This window comes from Dipodomys merriami, unplaced genomic scaffold (genome assembly GCF_024711535.1).
Source record: "Dipodomys merriami isolate MVZ:Mamm:240054 unplaced genomic scaffold, mDipMer1.0.p SCAF_3, whole genome shotgun sequence".
Classification (NCBI taxonomy): domain Eukaryota; kingdom Metazoa; phylum Chordata; class Mammalia; order Rodentia; family Heteromyidae; genus Dipodomys; species Dipodomys merriami.
This window is the reverse complement of record NW_027204492.1, coordinates 116,888,796-116,906,643: the sequence shown is the minus strand read 5'-3', so window position 1 is coordinate 116,906,643 and position 17,848 is coordinate 116,888,796. Positions and strand designations below refer to the sequence as shown.

General features: G+C 43.5%; 1 protein-coding gene across 1 annotated transcript in view; it reads left to right on the top strand.

Moving 5' to 3' along the window:
- Positions 1–10,800, top strand: part of Wwc3 (WWC family member 3) — a 111,759-nt gene extending 100,959 nt beyond the window's left edge. Inside the window, exons 19-23 of the mRNA XM_070040911.1 lie at positions 1,509–1,673; positions 4,140–4,232; positions 6,122–6,349; positions 6,761–6,888; positions 8,200–10,800. Coding sequence (XP_069897012.1) covers positions 1,509–1,673; positions 4,140–4,232; positions 6,122–6,349; positions 6,761–6,888; positions 8,200–8,266 — 681 coding nt within the window. The 3' untranslated portion in view covers positions 8,267–10,800. The remainder of the gene's footprint in view (positions 1–1,508; positions 1,674–4,139; positions 4,233–6,121; positions 6,350–6,760; positions 6,889–8,199) is intronic.
- The last annotated feature ends 7,048 nt before the right edge of the window (positions 10,801–17,848 follow it).

The following is a 17,848-nucleotide window of genomic DNA, read 5'->3' as shown; positions in this document are numbered from 1 at the left end:
TATGATTCCACTCACGTGAGGTACCTGGAATAGTAAAATTCACAGACACAGAAAATAGAATGGTGATCACCAGAAGTTGGGGAAAAAGAATGGGGGTAGGGGGGTTATTGTTTAATAATGGTAGAGTTTCCGTTTTGCAAGGTAAAGTTGTGGAGATCTGTTATATACTTAATACTCCTGAACTGTACCCTTAAAATGGTTAGTATGGTGAATTTTTTATTAACCACACTTAAAGATAACTCATGGAGGCTTCGCCAAAGAGCGAGGAAGATAAAGTCTAGTGGGACGAAAGGGGATTCTTTTATCTGAGAGCAGAGGAAGCCAAAGGATAATAGGATGTATAACCCACTTAGGAACCTGACTTTTCTCTGAGAGGCATGGAATCTGGTAGATGGTTGAAGTCAGTGATGATATGATCTGACTTAAGGTTTTCCTTTGAAAGCTAGTGAGATAAAATTCAGGTAATATAACCATGTTAAAATGAATAATTCAGTGGCATCTAATACAGTCATAATGTTGTGCATCTACTGTCTCTATGCACAGGATTTTTATCCCTCAAAGCAAAAATCTACATCCATGGAACACTCACTCCTCCACCCCATGGCCCTGGTGACAACCAAAATCGATTTTTCTTTCTGTAGATTTTCCTATTGTGTGTGTTTCATGTAAATTGAAATCACATAAGATGTGGTCTTTTGTGGCTGGCGTATTTCACTCAACATAGCATTTTCACTGTGGTTCCACACTATAGCGTATGTCAACACTTCAGTCTTCCTTGTGGCTGAATAATATTCCCTTGTGTGGATTCATCCACTATGGACATTTAACTGCTCCTGTCTTTTGTCTCTGAATTGTGCTGCCACAAACATCTGTGTGCAGGCATGTGTTGGAGTGCCTGTTTTTAGTTCATCTGAGTGCTGTCCTAGCTTGCCTAAGTTTCCCCAGAGCTCCCTGTTGTGTTGAGAACAGATGGAAAGGGCAAGGTAATGTGCAGTTGGGGACACAGGCAAGATGCTCCTTGCTCTAATCTGGTCAGGAAATAATAGTGACTAAGATGAAAGATTGGCAACAAGTGGTCAAGATCTACTTCATCTTGAGTAAAAAGCCAACAGGATTTTCTCTTAGGTTAGAAATAGGATATGTGAAAGAAAATGGAGTCCAGAATGACACTAAGATAATTGTCTGTGAACAAAAAAGAAAATTAGATACTCGTAACAGCCCCTCCTGGTGTGTGTGTGTGTGTGTGTGTGTGTGTGTGTGTGTGTGTGTGTGTGTGTGTGTGTGTGTGTGTGTGTGTGTGTGTGTGTGTGTGTGTGTGTGTGTGTGTGTGTGTGTGTGTGTGTGTGTGTGTGTGTGTAAGGGGAACAGGAATCTTAACCATTCCATTTGGACATAGTAGACACAAACTGCCAATTCAGTCAGGAGAAATGTCAGAGAGATGTTTGTTCACACTGCATGTACCCCTTGTACTATAGCAGGATTCACAGTAATGAATAACCCCTTTCTAGGTTGACAAGGAAACCAGCACAGCAGATCTCTTCCCAGAAGAAGCCATGAGCATTATAAAGGAGCGGCCTAGCCGTCGGGTCCGACGCTCGCCCTTTGTTCGGAGTAGCACCATCGTTCGCTCGCAGACTTTCTCTCCTGGAGCACGAAGCCAATATGTTTGCAGAGTGAGTGGGTTCCTTTGTTTCCATCAAAAACACTTTCTTCTTTGTTCTTGCGATGTTTTTATTTTTTACTGCTTAAGCAGAAAGACATGTGCATTCTCATGTATTATGTCAACAAATGATGAACACTATGAGATTGGAGATGAAATTCCTATTATTAGACTCATCTCCCCACCCTGCCCTCTGCCTCTCTAACTCTAGAAGTCTTAAGAATTTGAATTTGTTTTCCTCTGGAGTTTTTAGTGCTCTCTGTGCTCTACCACATGGTGAGAGGCAGGGTAAATCATTTCCCCACCAGCGTCAGGAGCCACAAGGCAAAACAAGGGACTGTCCTGAGTTAAGATCTGGGAGGCCAGGCCCCTCTGCATGATTACAAGGCCTAAGGAATAGCCACATCATTGAGCAACAGGTCACTTGGAGCCAACTTGGAGACTCTGAGCATTGAAGAGTGGGTTCTAACTCACCTGTGTAAGTATAAATTCATACGCTATGGGGGACAAAAAGAGACTCAGGGATCTGATCTGTGGCTATACCTTGCAATCAGACTATACTGGGAGACTTCACCAAATTCGTATACCCTGATTCAATATTGAATCTCTCAGAGATTTGACATGGGTTACAGGTGGGGCCAGAGCAGCAGAACTTTTGGAAGCTCCTAGATACTTTTTTTTTGTGGGGGGGGGGAGGGTCCAGTCGTGGGGCCTGAACTCTGGGCCTGGGCGCTGTCCCTCAGCTCTTCAGCTCAAGGCTAGCGCTCTACCACTTGAGTCACAGCGCCACTTCCGGCTTTTTTTTCTGCTTATGTGGTGCTGAGGAATGGAACCCAGGGCCTCAGGCATGCAAGGCAAGCACTCTACCACTGAGCCACCTTCCCAGTCCCAACTCCTAGATACTTTTTAAGCACAGAGAGCTGACACACTTTTAGATAGGTAGAAGGGAGACCCAAGCCAGTGTGGTTATTGAATATAGGGTGTGAGTTAAAGGTTGGCAGGCATTGTCAATGTGACAGTGACAGCACAGTCCTGAACAGAGAAGATGTGTATGTGTGTGTATGTGTGTGTATGTGTGTGTGCATGCATGCATGCACACATGTGTGTGTGTGCACCAGGATAAGAGCTTAGACTCAAGGCCTTGCACTCTCCCTTAGTTTTTTTTTCTGCTCAAGGCTGGCACTCTACCACTTGAGCCATACCTCCACTTATAGTTCAAATTTATTTGCCTAGACTGGCATGGAAGCAAGATCCTCAGCTCTCTGCCTGCTGAGTAGGTAGAATTACAAGCATGAGCCACTAGCTTCTGGCTAGAAAAGTCGTTTTTAAGGGTAGATGGTCAGGTGGTTGGGTGTACTCAAGTGAATGCTGTTGTCATAGCCTTCTTTATTGTAGCCTTTGGCTGAACCACCAGGGAGCAGACTCAGGGCTGCACCTTAAGGAGCATAGGGTGTGTGATGGGGCAAAGTTTATTCAGCCAGCTGAAGACTGGCATTCACTGTGCAGTGCTCTATGCCCTGCATAAAAGTCTGCATTTATTCCTGATGCTGTTAGAGGCCTCATTGTTCACAGATATGTTAGTGTGATTGCAGGGCAGGTATGTTGCACGCCAGTGTGTTTCCTGAGTATCTCAGGTTAACTGCACAGAAAAAAACAAGGCTGTGAAGGCAAGGCTTGGGCTTTCACACAGACACACATTGATTCTGTGGTGAGACCCTGCTACCGCATGAAATCCGTAATATCCTGGCTCTCAGAAAGAAGACATTCTTTATTTCTCTCTTAAAACCAGATCTTTTCCCTCGACTGACACAGCAGGACTTGGTGATGTTGGCTTGTCTTACTGCTACCAGGAATGAGTGTCTTTTTCCAGAAAGCTGTTTTTGCCAGCTCTTGCAAAAACCAGAAATACAGCAAATGAGAACAATCAATAAATAAGAAAACGCTAAGAACACGGCCAGCTTTCATACGTATCAGACCTTATATCAAGTTTAGTTACTACTGATAGGGCAGAAATATTGATTCTGCTAGTCTGGAAACTTCTTGTGGTTAACTTGAAAGACACGAAAGGAGACCAGGGTTGTGGCTTTGGTTTGGTTTAGTTTGGGTTCATCTTTCATTTTCCCTTAAACTCTTGTTTAGTTGTGTTTTAACTGAAATGCAAAGATTTAGTAAAAAAGCACCAAAAGTCCTAAATATGTCTGAATACTCATGAGAAAAAACAAAATAATGCCATTCAGAATACACACAGAGAATGAGTGTTTTTATTTAAACTTATTAGCATGTATTGATTGTACGTAAGGGTTTCATTAAAACATTTCCATATATGGTTAAAACGTACCCCCTCTATCCTTTGTCCTTAGTCTTTCCTCCTTAAAACAATTTCAACAGCTCTTATTGCCCCATTTGTATACATGAATGCACAGTACTTCTGCTGTAGTGAATTTCTGATTGTTTCTGAATATCATGCTTTCTGATGCAGCTTTATCGCAGTGACAGTGACAGTTCAACACTGCCCCGGAAATCCCCTTTTGTCCGAAATACTTTGGAAAGACGAACACTTCGCTATAAACAGGTGAGTGACACATAAACTAATATGGGATCTGTACTTTCCCTGAAGGTTATTTTTATGGTCTTTAAAAGGTTATTATCTTTGAAGGGTAATAGTTTGTTTCCTGTTTCCTTAACATATTATTTTTCTGAGCATATATTCATGTTATCAGTATATCTTAATGTTATTTTATATCATTCATGATCTTCACATTCATAGGTCATAAATTAATCATTTGTATACACCTTTTACTTTTTTGACTGGAGAGAATATATATATTTTAGAAAATTTGAGTTTCTTGACATATAGCATTTCTTCTACATAGGATATACTATGGTTTTAATTCTCTTTACTCAGTTTTTTTCTTCATATAAAATTTTACTTTGTAAGGTAGTGGTCCTTTTTGGGAAACACACACACACACTACATACATGCACATCCACACTTTTTTTTGCCCATCATGGGGCTTGAACTCAGGGCCTGGCGGCTGTCCCTGAGCTTTTCTGCTCAAGGCTAGCACTCTACCACTTTGAGCCACACTTCTGGTTTTCTCATGGTTAATTGGAGATAAGAGTCTCACAGACTTTCCTGCCTGCGCTGGCTTTAAACTGTGATCCTTAGATCTCAGCCTCCTGAGTAGCTAGGATTACAGGCGTGAGCCAGCTCAGGCCCTCTTGGGTGTGTTTTTGCTCAAGTCTAGTGCTCTACCACTTGAGCCACAGCTTCACTTCCAGCTTTGTTTTTTATTTTTTATTTTTTGGTAGTTCATTAAAGATAAGAGTCTCACGGAGTTACTTGCCCGGGCTGGCTTTGAACTTCAGTCCTCAGTTCTCAGCCTCCTTAGTAGTTAGGAGTATAGGTGTGAACCACTGGTACTTGGCAGGAATGTATATTTTTAAGATTCATGGATTATATGTAATGATTTTACTCTGATTGGCCAATGGCTAGGAATTGTAAGAAAGGTCATAATTCAGCTGCTAAAGTATTTCAACACTGTTGCCATTTTGAATGAGATTACTCTTTGCTGTGAGGGCTGTCCTATGCTTGGTAGGATGCTGTGGCGTCTGGCCTTGGTCCACTGATGCTCATACAAGCCATCAGGTAATTTATTTAATCAGGTTCCTGCTGCTTTGTGTTTAGGTTTGTTTCTCTGTCATAAACCTTAACTGGACTCTTGTACATTGGCAGAATTGTACCTTCCTACCTCTTCTTTTCTTTCTCTCGTGTGTGTGTGTGTGTGTGTGTGTGTGTGTGTGTGTGTGTGTGTGTGTGTGTGTTTGTGTGTGTGTTGGTTCTGGGGCTTGAACTCAGGGCCTTGGCACTATCCCTGAGCCTTTTTGTTCAAGACTATTACTCAACCACTTATGTCACAGCTCCACTTCTGGCTTTTTGGTGGTTAATTAGACATAAGAGTCATGAAGTCTGGTGCTAGTGGCTCATGCCTGGAACCGTAGCTACTCAGGAGGAAGAGACCTGAGGATTGCTGTTTGAAGCCAGTTGGGGCAGGAAAGTCCTTAAGATTCTGATCTCTAATTAACTACCAAAAAACCAGAAGTGAAGCTGTGGCGCAAGTAGTAGAGCACTAGCCTTGAGCAGAAATGCTCAGAGACAGCACCTAGACTGAGTTTCAAGCCCCAGGACTGGCACAAAAATAACAACAGAAAAAGTCTCACAGACTTTCCTGCCTGGGCTGGCTTTCAGCCATGATCTTCAGATCTCAGCCTCCTGAGTAGCTGTGATTCCAGGAGTGAGCCATCGGCACCATACATTTGCAAATACATCTGAACCTTACTGCAGTCATTTGGGCTATCCTCAGAGAGGAATACTTACATTATGTCTGTTTGTTAGTTGTGGAAGAGCCTTCCAGAAGGCCAGAGCTGATATGTACACTCAAAACGCAACATCTCCCCCAGTCCTGCAGGTCTTCTCTGGCCGAGCTCATGGCTCGCACCTCCCTAGACCTGGAGCTGGATCTCCAGGCATCAAGGACACGGCAGAGACAGCTGAATGAAGAGATCTGTGCTCTCCGGGAACTGAGGCAGCGCTTAGAAGATGCCCAGGTCCGAGGCCAGACTGACCTCCCACACTGGGTGCTCTGGGATGAGCGGTTCCGCAGCCTGCTGAAGGAAGCGGAGCGGCAGGTGAGAGGCCCCAGGCCTGCCCTTTGGCCCGGAAGTGAGTGTCCTCCAAATGACAGTGTAATTGAGTCTGCAGTCTGTTCCTCCCCAGTATGGACCAGCAGGGTGGTGTTTGTGGAGGTATCAGCATATATCTGGAAGCTTCTAGGGGCTGGAGAGGAAGGCCTGTGGTCTCCCACCTTGTGAGGAGAATGTTGGGATCTTAAGTCAGTGAGACTTAATTCCGGCCGGCCCCCCTTGGTGATCGCTGTGGAGACTTCCCTGGGAGAGACGGGTGAGGAGGGCCTCCCTCCCACCTGCAACTCTATGGCTGGACTTGGTTCTGCGGAGCTCCAGCGACTGAACATCCGTTTATTCTTCTTTGAAAAATAAGTCCAATGGAAAAGTGTTCCTTATCAAATGTTTCTGTTCCAGACCAGACAGAGCAAACTCGACTACCATCAAGAACAAGCAGCTGAGAAGATGCTGAAGAAGGCCTCCAAAGAGATCTACCAGCTGCGAGGGCAAAACCACAAAGAGCCCATCCAAGTGCAGACCTTTAGGTAGGGTAGAACAGAATACCTTGGCCAGTGGTGCTTGGCATTGCACTCTTGTTACTGTGATACTTTTGTTATGACAAAAAGTGAAGTACCCGCCGAACAAAACCCAGGAGGGCGATATAAGCAGAATTCTCACCACTAGTAGCATCTTGATGTTTTCTTCTGAGCTTTTCTTTCTACCCACTATTTCTATGGCACCTGTAATCCTAATCCAGAATCAATTTTTACTATGAAAACATCCCAGAATAGCTTGTTTCATCTAGTAAGTATAATTCACCCAACTACTCGGTTTTACAAACTGCTCTTTCTTTCCCTGTGTTTGGTATTACAAATAACTGATTTACACACGTACACACATACGTCAGCTCTGCTTTTTCAATTGACATTTTGTTATGGCGGCGTCTACGTAGAGGAGAGTGTGTGTTTTGCTCAGTTAAATGAATGGTCACAGAGTCAACATCCACAATGCCACTCAGGCATTATCAGCACCCTGGCTTTTCCCAACTTGAGGAATCAGTACGTTAAAGCCTGCTTTTGTTTTCAGACCTGAGGGGAATTGCACAGAGACATATGTATTCTCTTATATCTGTAAAAATTAAAGTGAAACCACATAACATAAAATTAGAAATTTTAGAGCAAACAGGTCAGTAGAATTCAGTCTGTCTACCATGTTGTGCCACCTCTGCCTCTGTGGACACGTTTATCAGCCGGAAAGAACCCATACACATTCAGCAGCCACTGCCCTTCCCCCTCCCTAGCCCCGCCAACCTGCAATGTGTTTTCTGTTCCTTTGGATTTGCCTTTTCTGGCTACTTCATATCAGTGGAATCATGCGATACATGGGCTTTCTTGTCTTGCTGCTTTTACTTAGCATGCGTTTGAAGTTCATCTACAGTATAACATGTTTCATTGCTTTTCATTGCAGGATAATACACACCTGACTTTTAGCCTACTTGAGTTTTGGATATCTTTGCTACTCACATCTCCATCATAAATTAGTATAAAAGACTAATGTGCTTCCTTCAAATAATGATTTAAAGTTCATTCATGCATGTGGTTTTTCTTTTATTAATAAAACAAGTATTTCCTGTGTGCCCATATCTCTCTACTAGGCAGTGATTTAGGAGATAAACCAACTTCTGCCCTCCGAACTTCATAACTTCTATTAAATTCACATTCAGTACAAACATATGTGCTACTGTGTCTTTAAGTTCAGTTTGTTCTGTAAGGAAAGCCACCATTGCTATGAGAGCCTGATGTCAGCTTTTAGTATCTTCAGACTCACATCTAACCTGTTATTCTTTTCAATCCCAGGGAGAAGATAGCATTTTTTACAAGACCAAGGATTAACATACCTCCTCTCCCAGCTGATGATGTTTGATGTAGAGCGTTATACACAGGAAGTATTTATCTGCCTGATTTATTTTCATGAATTTCTTAGATTAGCTAAATTTGTCTTTAAAATATTTGTGCAAAAGCTATTAATATACACATTTTTGTAAAAAACCCATATATCTATTCATATATATTTTATAATAGTGACGACAACAGGGCTTGGTTTTTCCTTGTTGTGAAATTGACATCTCTGAAGACAGGTTATTTTATAAAAGATCAACTATCATGTTAAGAGTGTACAGTTTTTATGCTGTTTTATTTGACTTAAAGGCTGGAAGACAGAAACGAAGTGAGTTCAGGCAAATTCACTGTATTGTAATTTATTTATAGTACTTTTTTTCCTTGAAGGAAAATACTGACTTTAAGATGTATTTTAAGACTGAAATTTTGTTCTTCCGTATTTGTCATGCAGTAGAATGGAACTTGGGGCCGGTCTTGTTTCTGACACCTGAAACGCAAACACTATGTGCTAAATGTGTTACTTGTATCAGTTTCTCACAGATTCATTTACCGTGTTTGTTGTACACTGTCACTCTCTTTGTGTTAGGTTAAAATGTCATCTGTAATAGTTCAGTTGTAATTCGCAAGCTGTGTCCACAAGCTGTGTGTGCATTGCAGGGCTCAGCGTCTGCTGTGTACTGGCCACTGCTGGCTCTCATCGCTGTGTTGTCGTCTAATGCATCTTTCTGTGCTTGCCACGAGTCTGAAGCTTGGTGACAGAGCCTTCAGCATCCCAAGTTTCAGCCTGCTTGTCTATGGTGGCCAATGGCCGATCATACTGCCTGGGCTCCTTAGAGCATGTGCAGCTGGCCTTGGCTGCCTCTGGCTGATTGATAGATGAGCAGGTGGGAGTGGTCTCCTGCTCTCTACTACTGTTTCATGAAGGGAAGTGGAGCGGGAAGTCAGTGTGTACATTTCCAGTAAGCGGAGGGTAAATGCGCTGATTAATATGGCAGAGACGTAACCGCTGAAGGTGCTGTTGTGTACGTGTGGAGAGAAGGACTTACCCAGGTAGTCACTTCCAGAAATCTGTCTGATTAAATCAGAATACCTCCCATATTGAAGCCTTCCCATTAGTTCTCACAAAATCATAATAGTAGCTCATGAAGAAAAAAATGATAATGTCATAAAATATGCCATGATTCTTTTAAATGTCAAATGATACAGTTTGCCTGGCACAGACTTACTTCAGATGAAATGTGCTCTTCTTTCTGAGGCCTTGAAGGAGTAAATGAAGTGGTCACAAGCAATGTCAAAGAAAACAGAACTCTCTTCCTAGATCTTTCTTCCCCTCCTGCAGAAATGCCCCTTTTAATCAGGTCTCTCATATCAATCTATAACCTCCCTCCTTGTATAACCCACTTTCCTTGTTAGAGTTATTAAAATTGAACTTTGTAAAAGCATTTCATTGATAAGACCAATCACGGACAATTGAATTTGTCAGTGATGGCAAGACTGAAAATTGTATGCTTTTAATGGTTGCCATCTCTTGCTATGCATTCCTGATTCTTGCTTTTAGTCTTGCTTTTTTGGCCTGTTTTTTTGTTTTTGTTTTGTTTTGTTTTTTGCTAATTCCTCTTTGTTTGAACCCACAATAGAGGCAGAGACCCAAAGCATCTATATCCTCATGAGAACCGTTGTGCAGGCCCTCTGTCTTTGCCCCCAGTAGCTGATGCTGGAGTGTGCACAGAGTAGATTGTTTGGAGTCCCACGTGGCAGGGCTTTTACAGCGTCTAAGGGTTGGTGGGGTGAAGCAGCCTTTCCGCCAACCCTTGTTGAGAAGCTCACTGGGTGCGTTCAGGAAGCTGAGACAAGTGTCTTCTCCGGAACACCGCTCCTGCCTGTGCACACGTGTCTGTATGGTGTGCCACCTCCCCGCCCCCGCCCTCCGGGAAGCACACACAGCACCTGCTTCCCAGCAAGGAACACAACACGTGGGTTTGCCACCTTTTGCCTTGTCTTCCCCTGCCTCCAAGCCTGGGTTTCTGGGTGGCCTTGAAATCTGAGTGGAATGGAAGCAAGGAGAGAACATGCAAGCGCTGGAAGGCCGGGAGAAAGGCAGTACTGTACTGTACGCACGTGCAGCGCCGCGACTGGCCTGAGCAGGCGGGAGAACATGTACCATCCTCATGGCTTCTCCCTCATGACGGGGCAGAAAACGCTGCACACATCAGACAAGTGAAAGCCCATGCGTTCAGGGGGTTCTACCCGCGCTTCCAACTTGTGTATGTACTGCCTCGTGGAAAAAGGACCTGCTGCTTTCTAAGCAGTTCTGGTTCGCAAATGCTGGGATTCTGTCACCAGGGTTGGTAGAAATAGCACTCTGTGTAAAAGGGAATTTGGTTTCACATTATCTAATCACTCATTGTCGGGCTTTGGTGGTGATCTCTGAAATTAATCATCTGTTGTGGGAATAAATTATAATCAGTACTCATCTCTGTTTTTGTCCCTGTGCTCTCTGATCTTTGTCATTTGTATTGTTTGAAAGTATTTCTTCTATAAAATTAAACTAACCTGCCTTAAGAACAAAATGGAAGTGTTTTGTTTTTTTCATTACCATTTTATGAAGACTCACATATATCAAAACAGGGACTGGGAATGTAGCCCGGTGGTAGAATACATGTTTTAGTATGAGTGAAGTCCTCAATTCAATCCCAACACACACATGAAAAAAAGATAAAAATATGTTGAGTGCTCATAACAAGATACAAATATTCTGGGCGCACATAAAAAAGATAAAAATATGCTGGATGCCAATGGTGCATGCCTGAATCCTAGCTATTCAGGAGGCTGATATCTGAGGATTGTGGTTCTAAACCAGCCTGAGTAAGAAAAGTCTGTGAAATTCTTATCTCTAATCACAGAAAAAGCTGGAAGTAGAGCTATGGCTCAAGCGGTAGGGCGCTAGCCTTGAACAAAAGAAGCTCAGGAACAGACCCCGAGTTCAAGCCTCAGGGCCACCCCCCCAAACAAGATAGAAATGTGTGTTTAAAAATATAAAAATAGTATTATAAAACCAGAGAGTAATAAAGTGAATGCACGTGCGATACTTACTGCCCTCAGCCTGCGGCCAGGCTTCTTTCAGCTGCCTCTCTACCCTCTCCCCTTTCTTGTGGTTGCAAGCAAATCGTATCCATTTTACCAATTCTGATGTACATATTTTAGTATATAATACTGATAGAGAAAAATGCACCCCTTTCATCTCCGCACTCAAGACCCTGAGGTAGGAGGATGACAGTTTTGAGGCCAGCCTGGGCTATGGTAGCAAGACTGTCAAAAGATAAGTAAAAGGCTGGAGCTCAGTGGCGAACAATTGCCTGCATCCCCGAGGACCTGGGTTCCTTTCCAAGTGCCACAAAGAAAGGCTATTTTACTTTTATCAGACTTTATTGAGAAACGAGTGCTGTTGCTATAGCAAAATACACGATTCTGGATAATTTGCAGAGAATAGAGGTTTATTTAGCTCATGCTTGTGGAGGCTAAGAAATCCTAGAGCATGATGATAGTATAAACTACATACAAAGTGGGGCACCAGTGGCTCATGCCTGTAATCCTAGCTATTCAGGAGGCTGAGATCTGAGGACTGGGGTTCAAAGCCAGCACGGACAGGAAAGTCTGTGAGACTTTTATCTCCAGTAAACCTCCAGGAAACCAGAAGTGGCGCTGTGGCTCAAAGTGGTTGAATGCTATCCTTGAACAAAAGAGCTCAAGAACAGTGCCCAGGCCCCAAGTTCAGGCACCACTACCAACAAACTCCAAAACTACATGCAGTGAGTTCACATCTTGGTGAGTGTAAAGACAAAACAAGCAGTTCCGAGAAATAAGAGAGAGGAGAAGATGGATCGCCCGCAGCAGGGAAGGGGAACAGCGTGTTATTTTCAAAGCTGGGGTGAGGGGAGAAGAAGAAAAATTATTTGCAAAGGAAGTGTGGGAATTTTATTCTGGGATCCTATACATGAATAAGTATAGGAATGCAGTCAGTTAGAGTACTTTCCTGAGCATGCTCAGTTTCAGGTAAGCCGTACTTACAAAAAGACTGCAGACACATTTTGGGCTTGTTTAGCTCAGGTCATAGATCACATGTTCCAAGGTTCAAATGGGATGGCTTTGGTCATGCTTAGAATTCTCCAAAAGGTATTAGCTAATGAAAGGACACTGGGAAGTTGTGTTAATATAGAAGATTGTCCCGAAAGGAGACTGCTTACACTAGTGTCTGCTTGGCTGTGTTATAACACAGTGGGAAATCAGAAGGGCAAGTGGCACAAACATGAGGGGCAGATTCATTGTACACCAACCCGGCTCTCACTGTTACGAACCCTCTCCCTTGAGAAAGGCTTTAGTTCATTTTAACAACATAACCACGGGCTGGGAAGGTGGCTCAGTGGTAGAGCGCTTGCCTTGCAAGCCTGAGGCCCTGGGTTCGATTCCTCAGCACCACATAAGCAAAAAGAAAAAAGCCGGAAGTGGCGCTGTGGCTCAAGTGGTAGAGCGCTAGCCTTGAGCTGAAGAGCTGAGGGACAGCGCCCAGGCCCAGAGTTCAGGCCCACAACCGGACCCAAAAAAATAAAAAATAATAAATAATAAAACAACATAACCACCTCTTAAAGCCCCCATGTCAAACACTGCCACAGGCCAATCAAATTTCACTGAATTTCGGAGGAGACATATTCAGAGCAGAACAGCAAAGTGTTGGCGTAGGGGTCTCGGTCTCTGCCTCTCTCACTGTCTCTCTGTGTCTCTGTCTCTGTCTGTCTCTCATACACACATACATATCCATCACTTTCTATTTTCCTCAGTGCTTTTTTCCCTGTGCTAGGATTGCATCATGAGCCTCATACACAGGAGGGAAGGGGAAGAACAAAATGCTGAGACAAAGGACAAAGGGGGAACCAATGCAACAGCGATACTCACAAGACACTATGTTGGAAATGAACTTTACAGCTTGGGTGCGGGGGGGGGGGGAGGGGAAGGAGTCGGGGAGGGGGGGAGGGAAAGTGGGAGAAAAACGAGAGAGGGGTAACAATGACCAGAAATGCACTTATTGCCTTATGTAACTGTAACCTCTCTGTGCATCACCCTTACAATAGTGTTTTTAAAAACTTTACCAAAAAAAGAGAGTCTCATGGACTTTCCAGCCTGGACTGGCTTTCAACTGTGATCCTTAGATCTCAGCCCCCTGAGTAGGAGCACAGACGTGAGCCACCAGCGCCCATGTCCTTCAGTGTTTTTAACATGAATAAGGGCATGTACATTTTTTCAAATCCTCTTCTCTTGCTGAAATGAGCATATGGGTTTTCTTTTTGGAGCTAAGAACAAGCTTTATTGTATTAATTTCCTAACAGAAGACTACCCTAATTTTGTAACATAAATTCCAAATATCATGATGTCGCTCAGTCAATCCAGAACAATCTCTCCATTGCCTTGGCATCCCTACCTAACTGGGCCCCATCCACCACGATGCTTTCATCCCAGAAAGTGGTGGTGACACAAATTCTATGGGGAAAGATTGAAGAGCTTAGGAGGGAGATTGCCCAGCCCCCAAGCACCCACGGCCCTGCCTTTGCCAAGGTCATTTTCTATATGCCTGTGTGGCAACCTTCTGGCTTTACAGCATGGTACAATTTAATTATTTGTAGTAATGTTGGTTTTATATATCTGCACCAAAATATGGCAGCTATTGGTCAAGTGTGACTCTTTTTAACCACTTTGTATGTAGCTAGCAGAATGGAGGAACTAATTTTTTTTTTAGCTGTTCTTTTTTTTTTTTTTTTTTTTTGGTCGGTCATGGGGCCTGAACTCTGGGTCCCTCAACTCTTCAGCCAAGGCGAGTGCTCTACCACTTGAGCCACCGCACCACTTCTGGTTTTTCTGCTTATGTGGCACTGAGGAATTGAACCCAGGGCTTCATGCATGCTAGGCAAGCACTCTACCACTAAGCCACCTTCCCAGCCCTTAGCCGTTCATTTCTATGTGAATAGCAATGATGGCTGGTGGTTATCATTTCAGAGCAGTGCAGTATTAGAAGAATCGGGGAAGGGATGCAGCTCAGTATCAGACTGCTTGCCTAGCATTCAAAAGGCCCCCGAGTTTGTGGGGATTGAGTCTCAGTCTCAGACAAAAAAAAAGAAAGTAAAAGAAAAATTATATATTCAGTCCAAAGCACTGAGCCATTAGCAGCTCTTATCAAGACCAGATCCAGGGGGGAGAGAAGCCATTCCTTACCTGGATACAAGAAAACAAATTGCTCTGTGTTCCTTGCAAGCAGTGGAGATGCTAAATAATCAAGGCCACCATGTTTCACTTTCCACCCCCCACCCCCCAGTCAGTACTGAGAAGCACCTGGATGGGAGAATTCACAGCAAGGGAATCAGCCAGTGTTAGTGTGACTTGCTAGCTCGACTCTCGGAGAGCTGAGTTGTTTTGACACTGACTGGCACACTACCCATGCATATACCAAAACAGGCCCTACTGAAGTGCTTTGGCACAGTTTGGGTTTCCTGGCACTCAAAGAGAAAACTACACAATTCTGGTTGTCAGAGAAGCAAATAACCCTATGGATTCTCACAGGAAGTGATCCTTTCTCACATTTTCTAGAATGGACAATGACATTGTCGACAGCTCCAGTGCAAAACACAGAGGGATGTAAAGGCTGTTGTTTGTCACATCTGTCAGAGCAGTCCCTTTGGACAGATGCCAGTGCAGCACAATACAAGCCTGTGGCTTTCAGATGTCTTTTGGGATTTATAAATAGTTCAGTTCGCCCAGGAAAGGCTAAATTGCAAGTTCAAGTTCCACACCATTTATTTACTCTCCAAATCTTTTATGGCATTGATCATGTGTAATAGATATGGAAGAATTCATTCATTCATTCAAGACAAGGTATTTGGGTGTAAAAAAAAAGCCAAGGTTGTAAATGTGAAATAGAGTCCTTGCATTTATTATAAGATCCACCATTTATAGAAGGTCTACCATTATCCAGAGCTGATACTTGAAGGAGATAAGAGAAGCACTTGCCTTGGGTATAAAGTTTAAGAGGGCACCAAAGGAGTAAATAATAAAGGCAGCTTATTATTTATTAAAATTAATAGAGCCAAGTGCTGGTGCTCACATCTATAATCCTAGCTACTCAGGAGGCTGAGATCTGAGGATCACAATTTAAAGCCAGCCCGGGCAGGAAGGACTCCACTAGAAGTGGAGCTCTGGCTCAAAGTGGTAGAATGCTAGTCTTGAATGAAAAGCTCAGGGACAGTGCTCAGGCCCTGAGTTCAAGTCCCACGACATACATACTTACATATAGACATACATACATATTGATGTAAAAATACACAATGCACAAAATATCAAATTTTAAAATAGATAAGCTTTTCTTCCTTTGAGAACGCTGTCTTCTTATGTCAGGTTAATTTCCAGTCCACTGGGATTTCTTGTACATGTTCCACATGTCCCTTCAGGGTAGGTTTCTAGGGGTGGTTGATGGGCTGCAAGTAAATTAGGCAACACTAGTCTTTATATGTGGTGTGTGTGTGTGTCAAGGCTATTGCTTTATCACTTTGAGCCACAACTCCACTTCTGGTTTTCTGCTGGTTTATTGGAGATAAGAATCTCACAGTCTTTCCTGTCCAGGCTGGCATTGAACCGCAATCCTCAGATCTCAGCCTCCTGAGTAGCTGGACAGGTATGAGCCACCAGCGCCCAGCTCGAATGATCCCTTATGAGCAGTTCTAACTCAGGGTTTCTTCCTCAGCCGTTTGACATTTGGGGCTGGATCCTTCCCTGTCATGGGGGGAGGGGAGTGGCAGTATGTTCATCAGTGTCCCTTGTCTCTTCCCACCCAATGACAAGAATGCACTACTGTGTCCCCACAGTCTCTGAGTACTCTGTGTGAAGTTCAAAAGATAGGGAGAATAGACAAAGAGATGGTTCAACAGCAGCACAGGTTTGCTGGGGGAAAGCCTTCCCAAGGGGATCCTCCAGCCAAAGCTAGAGAGTGGCTCTTGCTTATAGTCTGAGGTGTTTGTAGTGACTTCAAAGGAATGTCTGCTGGGGGTTGGTACTAGCAACTAATGGTGGGACACAGATAACTTGCCAAAAGGGCCACAGCTGGAGGTAGGGAGGGCGTAAAACAGGGTCTCAGTTCAAAGGCTTGTTATGTTCAAAGCGCTGGTCTGTTGCCAGACAAATTGGATTACATTCAGTCAAGGAGAAAGGGTAAGGTAGTTTGTAAATCAAGGCACTGGTCTGGGGCCTTAAGATAAGGACACCTGGCTATTTCAAACACTGGTGGTAGGAAGCAACATTGCCTCTGCTGAAGAAGCATTGTTTAGCTGGGCACAGTGACTCAAGGCTGTAGTCCTCGGGAAGCTGAGATCAAGGAATCCCAGTTCAAGGCCAGCCTGGGCATACACTTTCAGGAGACTGCCATTTCAATCATTTGCTAGGCAAGGTAGCACACGCCTGTCATCCACATTAAGGCCAGGAAGCACAAGTAGATCAAAGCAAAGCTGGCCAGGACATAAAAGGAGGCTCTATGTTGAATATAATCAACACAAACAGAGGCCAGGAGCATGGCTCAAGGGAAAGAGAGCTGCCTGGCCTGGCGAGCTCAAGGTCCCAAATTTAATTGCCAGTATCACATACACAAAATCACTGTTGGAACTCTTTAGAGACTTTGGAAGAAAAGTGACAAGGGAAAAAAGCTTTGCACTCTCTCTGTCTGTCTCTTTGTCTCTGTCTCTGTCTGTCTCTGTCTTTGTCTCTGTCTCTGTCTTTCTCTCTCTGTCTCTCTCTCTCTCACATGCACGCCAGATTTTTATCCCTTTGAGTCTTTTGTATTTTCTTAAAAGCCCCATATTGGTCATGAAATAAATGTTTTGAAAGAGCCCGTCAGCTTTAGCTTTTCTACATTCATATACAAATGTGTCTGTAGTTACCGTATAAATACACCATATCTACAGACATTATCAATCTCTCAGTACAGAATGCTTTGGAGTTTGTTGATTGTGTCATCTACTGTAAATATCTTTTCTCCTCCATAAGGACCTATTGCCAGTGCACTTTAACTTCTTGCATTTTACAGATGTCTATTTTGCATACCCTATTTTTGGAAATTTAATTTGTTGCCAGTGGTTTGAGGTCAAAAATCATATTGCAGCCAACTTTCCCTAGCTGGTTTCTTGCACACGGGGCCTATTCTCCCCGCACCCCAACTCCAGGGCAAATTCCTGGACAGAAATTGCTGGGGTAGGCCGCTGTCAGGGCTCCAGAATAATTGCTCAAATTATCTGTAGTTTTAAGGCACTTGGTAGGAATTGCTAAGTGGACCATGGGAATGATTGGTAAATTACAAATTCTCACAGGTGGTACTGAGTTTCTTTTTTTGTTGCTTTTAAGTTTTGCCAAATCGATGGAGGGTATTGAAAACTGTTGGAAACTGCATGACCCAGTTTTAGATCTACTGCAATATGTGTGTGTGTGTGTGTGTGTGTGTATACAATTGAGTAATCATGTGGAAAAAGAGAAGGTGAAACTAAAGGGTGTTGGCAAGAAAAAAAAAAAAAAAAGGACAAAA